A 14,847-nucleotide genomic window follows, 5' to 3' on the forward strand; every position below is an offset into this window, starting at 1 on the left:
GAAAAGTATAATGACCGCTGCCAATAGCAACAGAGTTCGTGCTTGTAATGCAGGTTTTTCATATCACTCCGCACGTATGTAGTAGCGGACACTGTCTCTGTCCCCGTCCATAAGAGAGACGTTGGGGGAAACGCTCATGAAGTTAACGGGAGTCCGACTTACTGCACCTTCAACTAAGTAGCTTGGCTAGCTATTAGCCTAGCTGCTACTAGCCTAGCTAAATCTATTGGTCTTCATAAAAGTGTATGAAGTTTATGTTGAGTGTGTTCAGTTGGCAAATGGCCGTATAATAAGTGGGATAATGTATAGAACACTGGTCATTATTGTCATTATTACATAAGTACCTTACTTATTTTCCCAATAATGACCAGCGTTCTATACATTATCGCTCACTTAAAAGTCATTAAAGTGTGTGCTTAACAGAATTAGGCTTTAAATGTTATTTAAAGGGGGGGTATTATGTAAAATCTTATCTTATGTAAAGACTTTTTCAAGCTTTACATCATGTTATTATGTCATTCCCTCATTAAAAACATGCCTGAAGTGTTGCCTTGGCACATTCACGTATTTTTGAGTAATCTGTAAAAACTCTGATGGCGGCCATTTTAGGGATAGGTTTGCCTGAGTCCTCCTAGGAACGCCCCCACCTCCTGGAGACGCCTCCGAGCTTTCGTCACCAGCCGAGTAACCAACCACTGCTCCTCAGCAGAACCCCCTCCCCACTGATGCCACAGACAGCGTGTGGAGGGGGCGTGTCGGAAAGGGTCAGAGGTTCTTAAAGAGACAGAGGCCTATTTCAAGACATTCACTACAGCCATTTTGAGAGAGCAATTTTATACAAGGCAGTTATTCTAATTTACTGCATTTACAGACCAACAGAAGGTTTGGTCATCATTGTAGTGTGATATAGACTGGTGCTATGTGATTGAAAAAAGCATAATAACCCCTCTTTAAAGCATTAAAGGGACTATACAGAGTTTAAAAATGTTAAAATTATGTTTTTTCCTCCCCCGACATGTTCCAGCCTAATGTGTAGAATGAGCTCAGACCTGTCAGAAAGTTGTTAATTCGGGTCTGAAGTGCCGTCATGCATGAGCTTAATATAGAAGCTGCTGTTACACATAAGACCTGAGGTGGCAGTAGTGAGCATAAAATGTCGAACTTGCGTCTAGCCCCTTTAAAATGAAGTCAAATTGGCATTATATCTAAAAATCTTGGAAAATAGTGACATTGCTCAACATTTTTTTTTATCCAAAAGTACCAACGTTATGGGCCTCTTAAGATATAAACTTTCACCTGGAAACAAAACAAAACAACTGAATCTTCACAATAACATGTGTAATCGTTGCACTGATTGAATGTTTCCCAATAGATTTGTTTGAGGAATTGTAATATCAAGGTTCATTTTCTCAAAATGCATTTGTCTCACATTTGTGCGACAATATCTCCACTTTAGTCGCTCCTACAGACTTCCAACTTTCCAACCTTCCACTGAAGAACACTGTGCAGGTTTTTTTCTGAGGGATTTTTTAATATTTAATTCTAAATCCTAGCCTGATTGATGAAATAAAATAAAATCATCCATTTAAACCTGGTTCTAACCATTATTCATATTTTGTAGCAGAAAAGGACTTATTTTTATATGAAAACATGAAAAGACTGAATATTTATGTCAGTAATACAGCAAATTAAACATTAAAAAAGTTTCCTTATTCACCTGCAGTGTCTCGCCTTAATATCCTTAAAATTCCTCTGGCATTAAATTTGACTTGGTGCGATTATACGAGAATCTGTCCTCCACAGGAAAACCACATGACTCATTTTGTCGTGTGGATCATCCTGACTTTGTGCTTGTGTTTCCCTCTGCAGAAACAGGACGAGATCTCGCTGTCTGTGAGCATAACAGACGGACGCAACAAGGTGAGAGTCTGCGCTCACAGCTTTGAACAGCAGCAGCACGAGACACTCATGAAGCTTCCTAACTAGATGATTCTTTTTTTGGTTTGAGGTGGTGGAGACCGTCAGAGTGTTCGTGACAGACGCCAACGACGAAGCCCCGGAGTTTCAGAACGTGCCGTTTATCATCAGCATCCCAGAGGTAACATTGGTAGACTTAGATTGATGGGATAATGCGATAGTATTTTTATGAAGATGAGTTTTAAAGCAGTACTAAGCAACGTGTTTACCTTAATAAATCCTTCCCGTAGTCCGTGTGGTGGTAACACAAGTGTTTATGGGATGATTGGAGGGTCTTTCATCTCCCCCTGGTGTCTCTAGACAGAAAACCATGTTTGCAAATTGACCGCCACCGGACCGGAGCCACCAGTACACACTAATGGAATCACAAAGAAGAAGCTAGCATGCTAACGGGCAAAGCTAACTGCGGGCTAACGTCACTTTAAACTGTATTTACAGCCAAGTTTGAGTGAAAAAAATGATTTCCATTGTATAATTGGATGTACAATATCCCTCTCTCCCGTCGCCTTTCCTGTCAGCCTAGTATTTACTCTCCAAGACAATTAATAAGTTACAAAATCATAACTTGCTACGACACCTGCAGTTGCGCTTATGGCCTCTAGGGGCATGAGTTATTTAGTGCTGCTTTAAATAAAGAGTTGACCAGGTGAAAGAACTAAATGATTTCCAGACACAGTAATTTGCACAGAAAATGACAAAAATGACAGGACAATTCACTGCAAGGTTCTGCAATAGCTTCAATCCTTAGGCCAAAAGACTGCTGAACTCTTAAAGGTGCATTATGCAACTTTATGTGTGGGAATAAAAGTTGATATTTGTGCGTATTTGACCTTGTAGTGACTCAGCAGCTGGAGTGGTCAGCATGGCGCCTTTTCTTTCCATCACAGTGGCCTCTACAACGCTCCAGGATTAATTGTTTAGTAGGTTTTCTGGTGAGAGGCTCCGTCAGCAGAGAAAACCTTCTAAGCAATTGATCCTGGAGAGTCCAAAAACCTTTATTTTCCCGCAAAAAGTTGTATAGTGCACCTTTAACTAAGAGCTGAAGCTGTCTGGGGGGCCTCGGAGGCACTACGGTATACTGTCACTTAATTTTAGCTGTAAAATCAAACTCAATTAATTGGAATAGAGTAAGTTATTACTATTGGGGGGGCCCTGAGAGAATTGTGGATCTATAAGGGGGCCGCGATGTTCCAGACTCACTTTTCAGGGTAACAGTTTCATGAACCGTCCTGCAAGTTCATGGCTTTGTAATCAGATGCACTATATTTTTGCTACAGATTTGCTCAGAAAGGTGTTTTCTGACAGACCGTGATAAATATTTTTTTCTGTTTCTCCAGGACACGGCTCCAGGGACCAGTGTCTACAAAGTCCAGGCCATAGACAAAGACATGGGCTCAGGAGGAAGCGTCTCCTACTCTCTGCAGGTACTATAGCTATAATCTATTAACCTCTTCACTCCCACCTGAACACGTTTTCTCCAAATTCTCCAAATCTAAAAGCTTCTTCAAAACAGAGGGAAAAAAACGAGAAGAAAATGAGGATGAAAACGCAACAAAAAAGCGTTAAAAAGTGACAAAAAAAGCGACAAAAATGACAAAAACTCAACAAAAAAGTGACAAAAGAGCAACAAAAAAAGTGAGAGAAATTCAGCAAAAAAAGTGACAGAAATCCACTCTAAAACTGGTTTAGAGCAGTTTTAGACAGCGTTGAACTGGTTTGGATTGGTTTTGACCTGGTTTGGACTGGTTTATGCTGGTTTTGAAAGGTTTGGACCAGTTTAGACCTGGTTTGGACCAGTTTAGACCAGGTTTGGACTGGTTTACTCTGGTTTTGACAGGTTTGGACCAGTTTATACCAGGTTTGGACCAGTTTAGATCAGGTTTGGACTGGTTTACTCTGGTTTTGACTGGTTTACAGCAGTTTTGGACTGGTTTGGACTGGTTAAGACCAGGTTTGGACTGGTTTACTCTGGTTTTGACTGGTTTACAGCAGTTTTGGACTGGTTTGGACTGGTTTAGAGCAGTTTTAGACTGGTGTAGATCTTGTTTGGACCGGTTTAGACCAGGTTTGGACTGGTCTAAACCAGATTTGGACTGGTTTATGCTGGTTTTGACAGGTTTAGAGCTGTTTGTCACTGGTTTAGAGGAGGTTTCGAATGGTTTCGACCAGGTTTAGATCAGGTCTGGCTGGACGCAACAAAAAAGCGTTAAAAAGTGACCAAAAAAAGCGACAAAAATGATAAAAACTCAACAAAAAGGTGACGAAAAGGGCAATAAAAAAGTGACAAAAATCCAGCAGAAAAAATGACAGAAATCCAGCAGAAAAAATGACAAAAATCCAGCAAAAAAGACACAAATCCAGCAAAAAAGTGACAGAAATCCAGCAAAAAAAAAGGACAAAAATCCAGAAAAAAGTGACAGAAATCCAGCAATAAAAGACAAAAATACAGAAAAAGGTGACAGAAATCCAGCAAAAATAATGACAAAAATCCAGCAAAAAATGACAAAAATGCATCAATAAAGTAACAAAAAAGTCAGAAAAAGTGCAATAAAAAAGTGACAAAAACACATAAGGGAAATAAAAAGTGACGACAATGGCAAAGAGGAGAGAATGCATTTGGTTTTGGTGGGTGGTAAGAGGTTAATGTTAAATAATGCTCCACACATGGCATCTGCTTGTTTGAATTAGGACAATCTCTTTATGAGTAAAAGCCTTTTAGATAAATGAATTGGCTATTAATCTATGCATTAAAGCCTATATTGCGTGATAAGGGCTATGGTCTTTACATTTCATTAACCTCAGCGCTGGCATTAGCCGATAATGATAATTGCTGACCCTTTTCAGCTTTGTTTTGCTTTCTAACGCTGAGGGATTTACTGCTTTGGAAATCCCTGTGTCATTAATATTCGCTTCTGCACGTGCTCGGTATGATTTTAGCCGTTGGTGGATTAGCTCTGGCGGAGAACATGTGCCTCCCAGACCTTTCCAATTATAAACCAAGGCCAGAGATGATCCCGTAACCACTTTGTGTTATGTGTTAAGGATTTTAGGAATGAGGCCGGACGAGGCGCGATAACGTCCAGTCACCTGTCGCTATGACGATGCCCAAAAGCAGAGGGGTTAGCAGGTCAAAAATATATAGGATCTCGGTCAGGAACGCCTACAGTAGCTGGAGGATTAACCCTTTAGTAGTTTGCTCAACCGTTTGGTAGAGCACACTTTATTGAATCATGTGTTGTTTCTAATTCTGCCTATCGCTACCATTCGGTTCAAGTTTGTAATGCTCAAAATATCCAGCTTGGACTAGTGTGGGTTTGGATTGGTTCATGCTGGTTTTGACATGTTTAGAGCAGTTTTTGACTGGTTTAGACCTGGTTTGGACCAGTTTAGACCAGGTTTGGACTGGTTCAGACCAGGTTTGGACTGGTTTATGCTGGTTTTGACAGGTTTGGAGCAGTTTGGACTGGGTTGGACTGGTTTAGAGCAGTTTTAGATGGCTTTGGACTGGTTTAGACCTGGTTTGGACTGGTTTATGCTGGTTTTGACAGGTTTGGACCAGTTTAGATCAGTTTTGGACTGGTTAAGACCAGGTTTGGACTGGTTTATGCTGGTTTTGACAGGTCTGGAGCAGTTTTGGACTGGGTTGGACTGGTTTAGAGCAGTTTTAGATGGCTTTGGACTGGTTTGGACCAGTTTAGACCAGGTTTGGATTGGTTTATGCTGGTTTTGACAGATTTGGACTAGTTTAGATCAGGCTTGGACTGGTTAAGACCAGGTTGGGACTGGTTTATGCTGGTTTTGACTGGTTTACAGCAGGTTTGGACTGGTTTAGAGCAGTTTTAGACTGGTTTAGACCTGGTTTGGACCAGTTTAGACCAGGTTTGGACTGGTCTAAACCAAGTTTGGACTGGTTTATGCTGGTTTTGACAGGTTTAGAGCTGTTTGTCACTGGCTTAGAGGAGGTTTCGATTGGTTTCGACCAGGTTTAGATCAGGTCTGGCTGGACTGGTTTGTGCTGGTTTAGATCAGGTTTGGACTGGTTTTTAGGCAGGTAACTCAGAGGTCTATCAAAAATCCTAAAATAAACCTTTCAGTGCATATATTTAGTGCATGTATTACGGTGATCATCACCTCACGAGTCCGACCCCTCCCCGTATAGGTGCAGGCGTGACATCGTCCCGGGACGGCGAGGGGCCGAGGGCAGGGCCTTGTTCTCACAGGAAGAGAGCCGTGACTGGATTAAAAATTCAATCACATTTGAGCAAAGAGCCAGAGGTTTAGCGGCGGCTTAAGCTTTGTGTGTGTTCGATCAGAGAAAGGTGTCAGAAAGGTGACTCCGAATGATAATGGAGCGAAGCATCTGAATATGTTATGCACAATAACAATGCAGTAAGGCCAAGGTGTTCTTTATCGTCCCTGTGCAATGGTCAGGAGCAGCAGTGACCCGTTCGCTAGATATTCTCTTTCTCTTTGCTACATATGGTCAAGAGTAAGTCAAGAGAAGAACAAGGGGATCTCGTGTGTGTCTTTGTAGGTTTTCTCCAGGTACTGTGGTTTCCCCTACCACTGAAAACATGTAGACTAGGCCAGACTGAGTGAGACTATGTTTGCCTGTGTGAGTGAGTGGTTGGCTACTATACATGCATTTCCAATGACATCACGCATAGTTCCGGCGGCCATTTTGAATCCCAAAGTACAATTATGCAGTACTACAACATGTAACAATATCTCTACTCAGGATGAAAATGAAAGACAACTGACTGCAGTGGCATTTTTATGTACTCGTAATCATTGCTCAAGAAGATAACATTTAAAACATGGCCCCAGAGACGCACATTTATCTGATATAAGCAGCAAATGCGGCACAGACGTAGCAGCTCTGTCTGTGGAGCTACAGCAGGATTTACTAAAGATCTGCTTCACTCTGAAGACGACATTAATACATCAAAGAGGAAACAGAAAACCTTTCTCTGTGATTTTTACAGTTTGTCATGTCAACAGAGTCTCAGTCTGAGTCAGTGTTTAAGCTGCTCAAGACGTTAGCATGCTACCGGTTAGCAACTGTCAACAGCTTCAACACAATAAACACATCTATGAACACTGAGGAAATACTACAGCAACAGCTCAGCTCTGACCTCTGTCACATGTTGTATCCAGGCTAGATGTTTGGAGTGTTCAGGGCTTTCTTTTGGAGAGGCTTTTCTTGTTGAAGCTAAATGCTAACCAGTAGCATGCTAACATCTTGAGCTGCTTAAACACAGATTTACCGGTTTCTTCACATAAACGTGCGTCTCTGGGGCCGTGTTTAAACTATTATCTTCTTGAGCAATGATTACGAGTAAATAAAAATGCCGCTGTCCATCAGTTGTCTTTCATTTTCATCCTGAGTAGAGATATTGTCATTGTGTTGTAGTACTACATAATTCTACTTCGGTATTCAAAATGGCCACCATAACAAAAAAAGTCACATGACTGAAAGGCATGTATAATGTGGCTACAATAGAGTTTAGGATCGTCATGCCATATCGCTAAGCATCATGGGATTTGCAGAGAGCTTTTTCCATATTAAACAAAGGTAATTTTATGGTCATACCACCTTTGTTCTACCCAATCCCATCTGATCTTGGAAGCTAAGCAGGGAACGGTTGGTACTTGGATGGGAGACCATTTGGGAAGCCTGGGTGAATATAGTGTGAGTGAGAAGTTGATGGTGGGCAGATGGACCAGAGGAAAACTCTTCCAGACAAAGGGAGAACACACAAACTGGCATGCAGAAAGGCCCCCCTTTTTGATGTGAGGCGCTACCACTGTATGTGCCTATTCTTAGGATCTGGTTCTTTTGTATCACGCGAGAACAGTTTTTGGATATAGCCAAAGCATACACTGGAGATAGAAGTTGTCTCAAAGATAAGGCTTTTATTGCCGTTGTTCCTAGTTACAAAGCAGTATAACCAGCTGGTGACTTCAGAGAAAGAGAAGTGAAGTTCAGACCTCCGTTGACAGTCCCCTTTTATCCTAGTCTTGCACTTCTCTGCGTAGAGAGGGTGACTGCCAATCTGTGAGTCAGTTGTTTGTGTCTATGTGTTTGTATATTTCTGTACTTCACGTTATGTTCAGAATGTTTATGGCGTGGACCATTGTCTATCAGCTAATCTCAGTGACATGGTCTTCTTGTTCTGTAGCGTGTAAGCAAAGCATGAGTCAGCAAGCCATTTTCCCCTAAGCACGGAGAAGAGGGTTGTCAAAATTACACCAATAATCTTTGTAAAATTGGGTGGTGCCTTCCCTCCATTTGCCTTCCTCTCTTTCCTTTCTCACTTGCTGCTGTGAGCACAGGCATCAGAGAACACTGCATTATGCAAAAGTTTTGTCAGGATCTGCACTTACGTTTGCAGCGCATTTACTAAGTACGAGCACGAGCGGGCTGTTATGGTGAACATTGAGACTATATTGAATGAAAACCGGAGAGAAGTTGTCATGAATCAAGAATGCAGGTATATTTGACATATGCATATGCAGAGACATTTTGCACAGGTTGTACAAAGATGCTCTGCCAGTCCAGAGCCAGGACATGGTATTTATACAAACAGACTGTATAAGATCATACACTCAGAGTAGACCAATGGTGTAACCAATGATGTGATGGTCAAAGCAGCCTTACATTGTTGAGATGCAAAGATGAAATGCACAGATACAGCAGATACATAAGGAGCCATGGACAAGGGCATTTCTATAGATTAGATGACTGGTTATGCAAAGAACAAATAAAGTTATCTTGAAGGAACAAATGAGGTAATGCTCAATGAATATAGGTCACTGTATGTAATGGTCAAACATCCATAAAGCATATGTGACATGATGAGAGGAATAAACAGGCGAAAACAAACACAACACCCTGTTCTTTGTTTGGCCACAATAATTCATGCCACATTAAACTCGTCGTCTGTTTAAAGTATGACTTCATATCTTCCTGTTTAGGCCTCCCCTTCGGCCCAGTTCACGATAGACGCCCACAGCGGCATCCTGAGGGTCAAACCTGGAGAGACTTTGGACTACGAGACCACGCCCACTCACTTCATCACCGTGATCGCGAAGGTAAACAAACATCTTCAAACTAGTCAAGCTTCGTCATATTAAATCATCGTCATAAAGTCCTGTGTTTTGTTCCATTCCTACGATCGATTGTCCTGTGGAAGTGGAAAAAATGGCACTCGAATCTAGCCAAATGTAGAAATAAGCTAGCGTTAGCATTGTCGTTAGCATTCTCTGTGATGTGATTCATAGGCTGTTGAATCACTCTGCTCTTCTCCTTGTCTCTTTCTTAAAAAAATCCATCCCTAATTCAGCATTTGTTTTAGTACTGGCGTCGTAGCTTTGTTTTCCTCCTGGCTGCTTCGAACACAGGAACTCTCGCCCGTTAGCTTTACATCCTCACGTTCGTGCGCGTTTCCATGGCGACGCCGTGTGAAATCCAGACGAAGGTGTGGACCGAGACGGAAGTGTCGGGACGCCGGGGGCTTGTTTCTATTCCCACAACATCGCACTGAAACTTTCATAGCTTTTACAGTCGGCTGGAAGGAAAAAATAGACTTCTGTGTAAAGCTCAGCGGTGTGTGTTGAAACGTGTGGAAAGAGAATAGGCCTTAGCTTTCAAATGATCCGTTACATTAGCTCTGTAAACTCTCAGGTCAAGAAGCTCTAAGATTTGGGTAAAGCCGAAGTGGAGAAAATGTGCTCAGTTAATGTCGGAGTTAAGGGGTTAATAGTTAAAAAGGATAACATTGATTCCAACAAGCATTAAATCTAATAGAGCCTTCGTCCTAGAACTACATTACCCAGGATGCTCGGGAGTCCCATGATCTACTACGAGGCTTTTGATTGGTGGAGCTTCACGTTCCCACACGTGTTTATTTATTGTAATGTAGACAACATATTATAAACAATGTATTAAAACATAATGCCGGCAGATAGTTGACGTTTTATCCAAATCTAACATTGATCGTAAGAAAAAACGTCAGATGGATCAAAATAATGTTCCCAACGATCCAATTAAACGAACCACCAATCATTTTTATTCCAATTAGCAGGATTCAGATTGTTTAATAGTGAAATAATATAGAACTTTTGTCTGCAAAGTAAAAGAAACTCGCCGTGTTTGCTGAAAACCTCGTTGCCTTGACCAGCGGGCGCGATGTCGCAATGGCTCTTGGGATACGGAGTTTCTATAGTCAGGAAGTGAATGATGTCACAGCCTTGTACCTTTGCCTTTTCTTCAACATTATGTCTTCTTTTTGGATTGAAATGAAACATTTTATGGTCACGAATTGCTACATAGCGGATTAGCTTTTGCGGAGACGTTAAACTCTTAATATTTGAATTTTTGGAAAATCGACGGTCGTGTAGACAGGGATTTTTTGCTTCCGGACCGGAGCAACAAGACTGCAAGGGTTAGGGTTAGGGTTAGGGTTAGGGACTGTGGAGCTCTATTTTTGAGGGGAAATAGATACATTGATTGACCTTTTTCTACTGGAGTCCTTTCGAAAAGGCAATTTTCAGGCTCAGAAGTTTCCCATTGTGTCCTGTTTGCTTTTAAATAAATACCTTACTTCATTCCTTTGTATAGAAATTATAAATGCTTTCTTTTTCTTCGCATGTGGCTTTAAAAATCTAGCATTTGGGCATTAAAAGAGCATTAAAAATTATTTAATTTGACCTGCTGCTACCTGTATAAACCCTGTATTCATGTTAGAATAGAATTTCATTATTTTTAAAGAGGCGGAATTATGAAAAATCAATTTATTAGAGCTTTTTGCCATGTAGTGTTGTTCGGAGTTGTATTTTGAAGCACTCTCGCATCTTTGAGTAATCTTTGAATCTTCCACAGTAGGATCGATTTTCCATTAAATCGCGATATTTTGCGAGACGATATGATACCAATACTTTTTTTCCCCGATATCGATACTTTGATTACGTCATACATATTAATGAGCGACGTCATGCATATTAATGCGGCAGCAGTGCTCCACTGATTTCACAGTCAATAGAGGCCAATAATGATCAAGAGTTCAGTCAGGACAGCAGGGGGCAGCACTACAGTTTTAAGCACTTGGACCAAACACTGTCACACAGATAATTTACTTTTAATGATAGTTTTTATATTTATAAATAACATTAATTTGGGGTTGATTTATTCCCTTTTAAATAGGATTGGAATAGGACAGCTAATGTGAGATCTCTTGAATAACCAGGAAGTGGACTCTTGGATATTTATTTTTCAGCTGTTTTAGTTCAATATTGCATTTTCTGGTGTAAGACGGTGATAAAGAAGGATGTGTGTCTGTCGTCAGGACGGAGGAGGGAAGTACAAGGGGAAGCACCAGGTCCTGACGTCCTTGGCCACAGTCACCGTGAACATCGAGGACTCCCAGGACATGCCGCCCGCCTTCGTGGGGACGCCCTACTTCGGATACGTCTACGAAGTCTCCGTGCCCGTAAGAAGGATTTCATGAATGTCACAGATTTTTCACGAATCCTGAATTGAAACTGTTTCATTCATTGCTCAGGGCTCGGAGGTGTTCACCGTCAGTGCCAGAGATGGAGACCAAGGCAACCCCAACGCCATGCACTACCAGATCGTCAACGGTACGCCCTCTGTGAATGTTCATTTATTCAAGGTTTTCAATGAAGGTTCTTGAGTCATCTTCTATACTCTGTAGTTAAAGTGTAGAACGTTTCACCTCTCATCCAAAAGGCTTCGTCAGCGACAAGTTTAAGCTCAGCCCACAGACTAGACATAGACCACTGGGGGTGGACTTAGATTTCACTTGTCTCCACTGTACAGCAGTGCAGGCCTGCAGAGCTCTGTGTTGCTAATGAAGCTGAAACTCAGCCCAGGACAGATCAATATTCAGGTATTTATCAGTGATCAGCTGAGAGTAGGGTTGTTTAGACCAGTGTTTCCCAACCAGAGGAACTACTTGAGCACTTAGCAGGGGGTACTTGGAATTATTTCAGATAAAAAAAGAAACTGAATAGAATTTCAATATGAATTTGAGTTTTAATTATGTTTTTCAGTAAATGGTTTGATTTTGAGAGTATTTTAGCTTAATTTTGAACACAACACACTGTTAAATACTGTATAATGTTAATTTAGTTGGTCACTTTGTAATAATATTGGCAAAATCCTCAAGGTAGGGGGTACTCAGAGTATAAATCCACGACTCAAGGGGTGGTTTAGACTGAAACTCAGGTCGTTCGGACTTAGAACTACCAAGACACATAACCACATAACCACGACTACTCTCATTGACAGGTGAGAGTAGTCGTTAATAGAGGGGCGGGACTGAGCCAAGCTAAACCCCCCCCCTATGGTCTATATCTAGTCTGCCGCCTGAGCTGAAACTTTAGTGTCGCTGACGAAGCTACAGAGTACAGAAGATGACTCAAGAACCTTCATTGAAGATGGACAACTCCTGTACGACTGAGAGCCTACACAGACTTATTCAAGGCTTCCACGCCATAAATGAATTGTTTCACAGTTATGGCCTTCATTCAGAAGCATTAAATCGGATTCAAATGGCAATACATATTAGTTTCCTGAAAAATTATTTCCGTCTCAACTATTTTTACTGCATAAGTTCTTCAACAATACCAAAATGATGGTCAAAACCACATTCAACTTAAGTTTTAGCTGAAATTTACGCAATGTCTATTATTTTTGTCTCTCAAAAATTGCTATTTATGTCCAATTTGCCTCATTCCTGTGTTTGATGTTTTGGATTCAGGCTGGAAGTCCTTTGCTTATTTTGAATATTGTCTCCACTTTTGGACGCCTTTATGAGACAGTCATGTGACCTTACTTTGTGACAGCTTTCGTTTCACGTGGACAGGTGCAGCCTTTACAGAGATATCACCCATAAACCAAGTCATGTCTTGTTATTCCAGGCAGCGACAGCGTGTTCGACATAAACAGCACCAGCGGATGCATCACCCTGAACACCTACCCCACCAGTATGAGAAACGAGCTGTACGAGATTGTAGTCAAGGTAATATTTATGTATTTATAGATGAAATTCAGTCCGTTCTGCCTGCGACTCATCTCCAGGTCTTGAGCCAGGTCTTTCAGCATTCTTTCCGATCCTTGACTCATCCATTGTTTCCTGCAGGCGTCCGAGGTGGGCCCGGACTCTCAGCTCCTGGACTTCGACCTGACCACGGTGACGGTTCGAGTGGTGGATCTGAACAACCACCCTCCCACCTTCTACGGAGAGAACGGCCCCCAAAACCACTTCGAGCTCACCATGACGGAGCACCCGCCGGCCGGGGAGATCCTCAGAGGCTTCAAGATCACGGTCAACGACTCGGACCAGGTCAGGATCGACTGTCCTTTACAAGTAGCTCCTTAAAAGATGGATGGGTTACATTTACGGCTGCGTTTCCTCTTTGTGCACCAAATCCACAAACATTCAAGTAAATACCGTAAAGGGAATCAAATTTATTATCCTATAGGCTCTCCAGAGTGACCTCCACCTAAAGCCGAGTGTACACTGCATGATTTTGGCCGTCGACAGGGGGAGCTTTACAGTATGGCTTTATGTAAATGAGATGTAAATGAGCCCTATTGTCACTCCCAGAGAGGTGAGAACAGCCCAAAAGTTTAGAGGCTGATTCCTCTCTTAGTTAGTTTGAGTTACTTTAGTTACTTTTGCGTAACTTTGAGTAACTTTTGAGCAACTTTGAGTTACTTTGAGGTCCTTTTCAGTTACTTTGAGTTACTTTTCAGTCACTGTGAGTTACTTTGAGTTACTTTGCGTTACTTTGAGTTACTTTACAGTTACTTTGAGTTACTTTTCAGTCACTGTGAGTTACTTTGAGTTAGTTTGGGTTACGTTTAATTACTTTTGAGCTACTTTGAGTTACTTTGAGTTAGTTTGAGTTACTTTGAGTTACTTTTGAGTTACTTATGAGTTACTTCTAGTTGCTTTTGAGTTACTTTGAGTTACTTTTAAGCAACTGACATATTTCCACTTCCTAAACTTGCCACATCTTCTCCAAATATGATCAGATTTCCATGCGTTACACATTGTTGGAAACTTTGGAGACGACACTTTGACAAGCCCAGTCCCGCTCAGAATGCCCCAAAACCCAGTTGTGTCCCCCGTTCTCGTGGTGGGTCACATGTTTATTCCGGTTAAAAACATGATCCCAAAACCACTGTGAGAATCATATCATCATCAGGATTATGCTTCTTAGCCTTGGACCAGATGCCGCTTTAAAAATGAATAAAACAGACGTTTAACACATCTGTTTGTCTAATGACCCACGTACGGCCCCAAAATGATTACATAATAATCCTTTTATCTCCTTCAAATGCCCTACAACACTAACATTAATAATCCATGTTTTTAATTCAAATGATTGCTCAGCATGGGGTTTTCATGATGCCACTTTTACTCATGGGAATGTATTGCCAATCTTCTTTCATCTCTTGTGTCTATTCTCAGGGCGCTAATGCGAAGTTCAAGCTGCGCCTGGTCGGTCCGAGCCACATCCTGAGGGTGGTGCCTCAGACGGTGCTGAACGAGGCGCAGGTCACCATCATCGTGGAGGACACTTCCGGCATCGACTACGAGAAAGGACCAACTCTGTCCTTCAAGGTGAGGAGGCTTCAAAGAGGTTTAAATGCACTGCGGCGTAAATTAAGACCTCAAAGTAACAGAACACCGTTTTTTCCATACTGAGATATGTTCTTACCTGAGCTTAGACGAGTTGATGCGTACCTTTCTGGTCTTTGTGCGTGCGCTCAGTCACGCACAACGACCAAAGATGTTGTTAGCATTTGGCCTTTCCCAGCATATTCCTATAGCTCCA

At 41.7% G+C, this 14,847-nt stretch overlaps 1 protein-coding gene across 2 annotated transcripts in view; it reads left to right on the top strand.

The window, feature by feature from the left end:
* The window catches only part of LOC306978536 (cadherin-related family member 1a), a 32,946-nt gene that overhangs the window by 3,180 nt on the left and 14,919 nt on the right, over positions 1-14,847 (top strand). For both annotated transcript variants that reach the window (XM_079577134.1, XM_079577135.1), the window contains exons 4-12: positions 1,870-1,920; positions 2,009-2,098; positions 3,315-3,401; positions 8,956-9,072; positions 11,325-11,468; positions 11,541-11,619; positions 12,922-13,022; positions 13,143-13,346; positions 14,481-14,633. In XM_079577134.1, coding sequence (XP_079433260.1) covers positions 1,870-1,920; positions 2,009-2,098; positions 3,315-3,401; positions 8,956-9,072; positions 11,325-11,468; positions 11,541-11,619; positions 12,922-13,022; positions 13,143-13,346; positions 14,481-14,633 — 1,026 coding nt within the window. The remainder of the gene's footprint in view (positions 1-1,869; positions 1,921-2,008; positions 2,099-3,314; positions 3,402-8,955; positions 9,073-11,324; positions 11,469-11,540; positions 11,620-12,921; positions 13,023-13,142; positions 13,347-14,480; positions 14,634-14,847) is intronic.

Source organism: Gobius niger (genome assembly GCF_951799975.1).
Source record: "Gobius niger genome assembly, chromosome: 19".
NCBI lineage: Eukaryota > Metazoa > Chordata > Actinopteri > Gobiiformes > Gobiidae > Gobius > Gobius niger.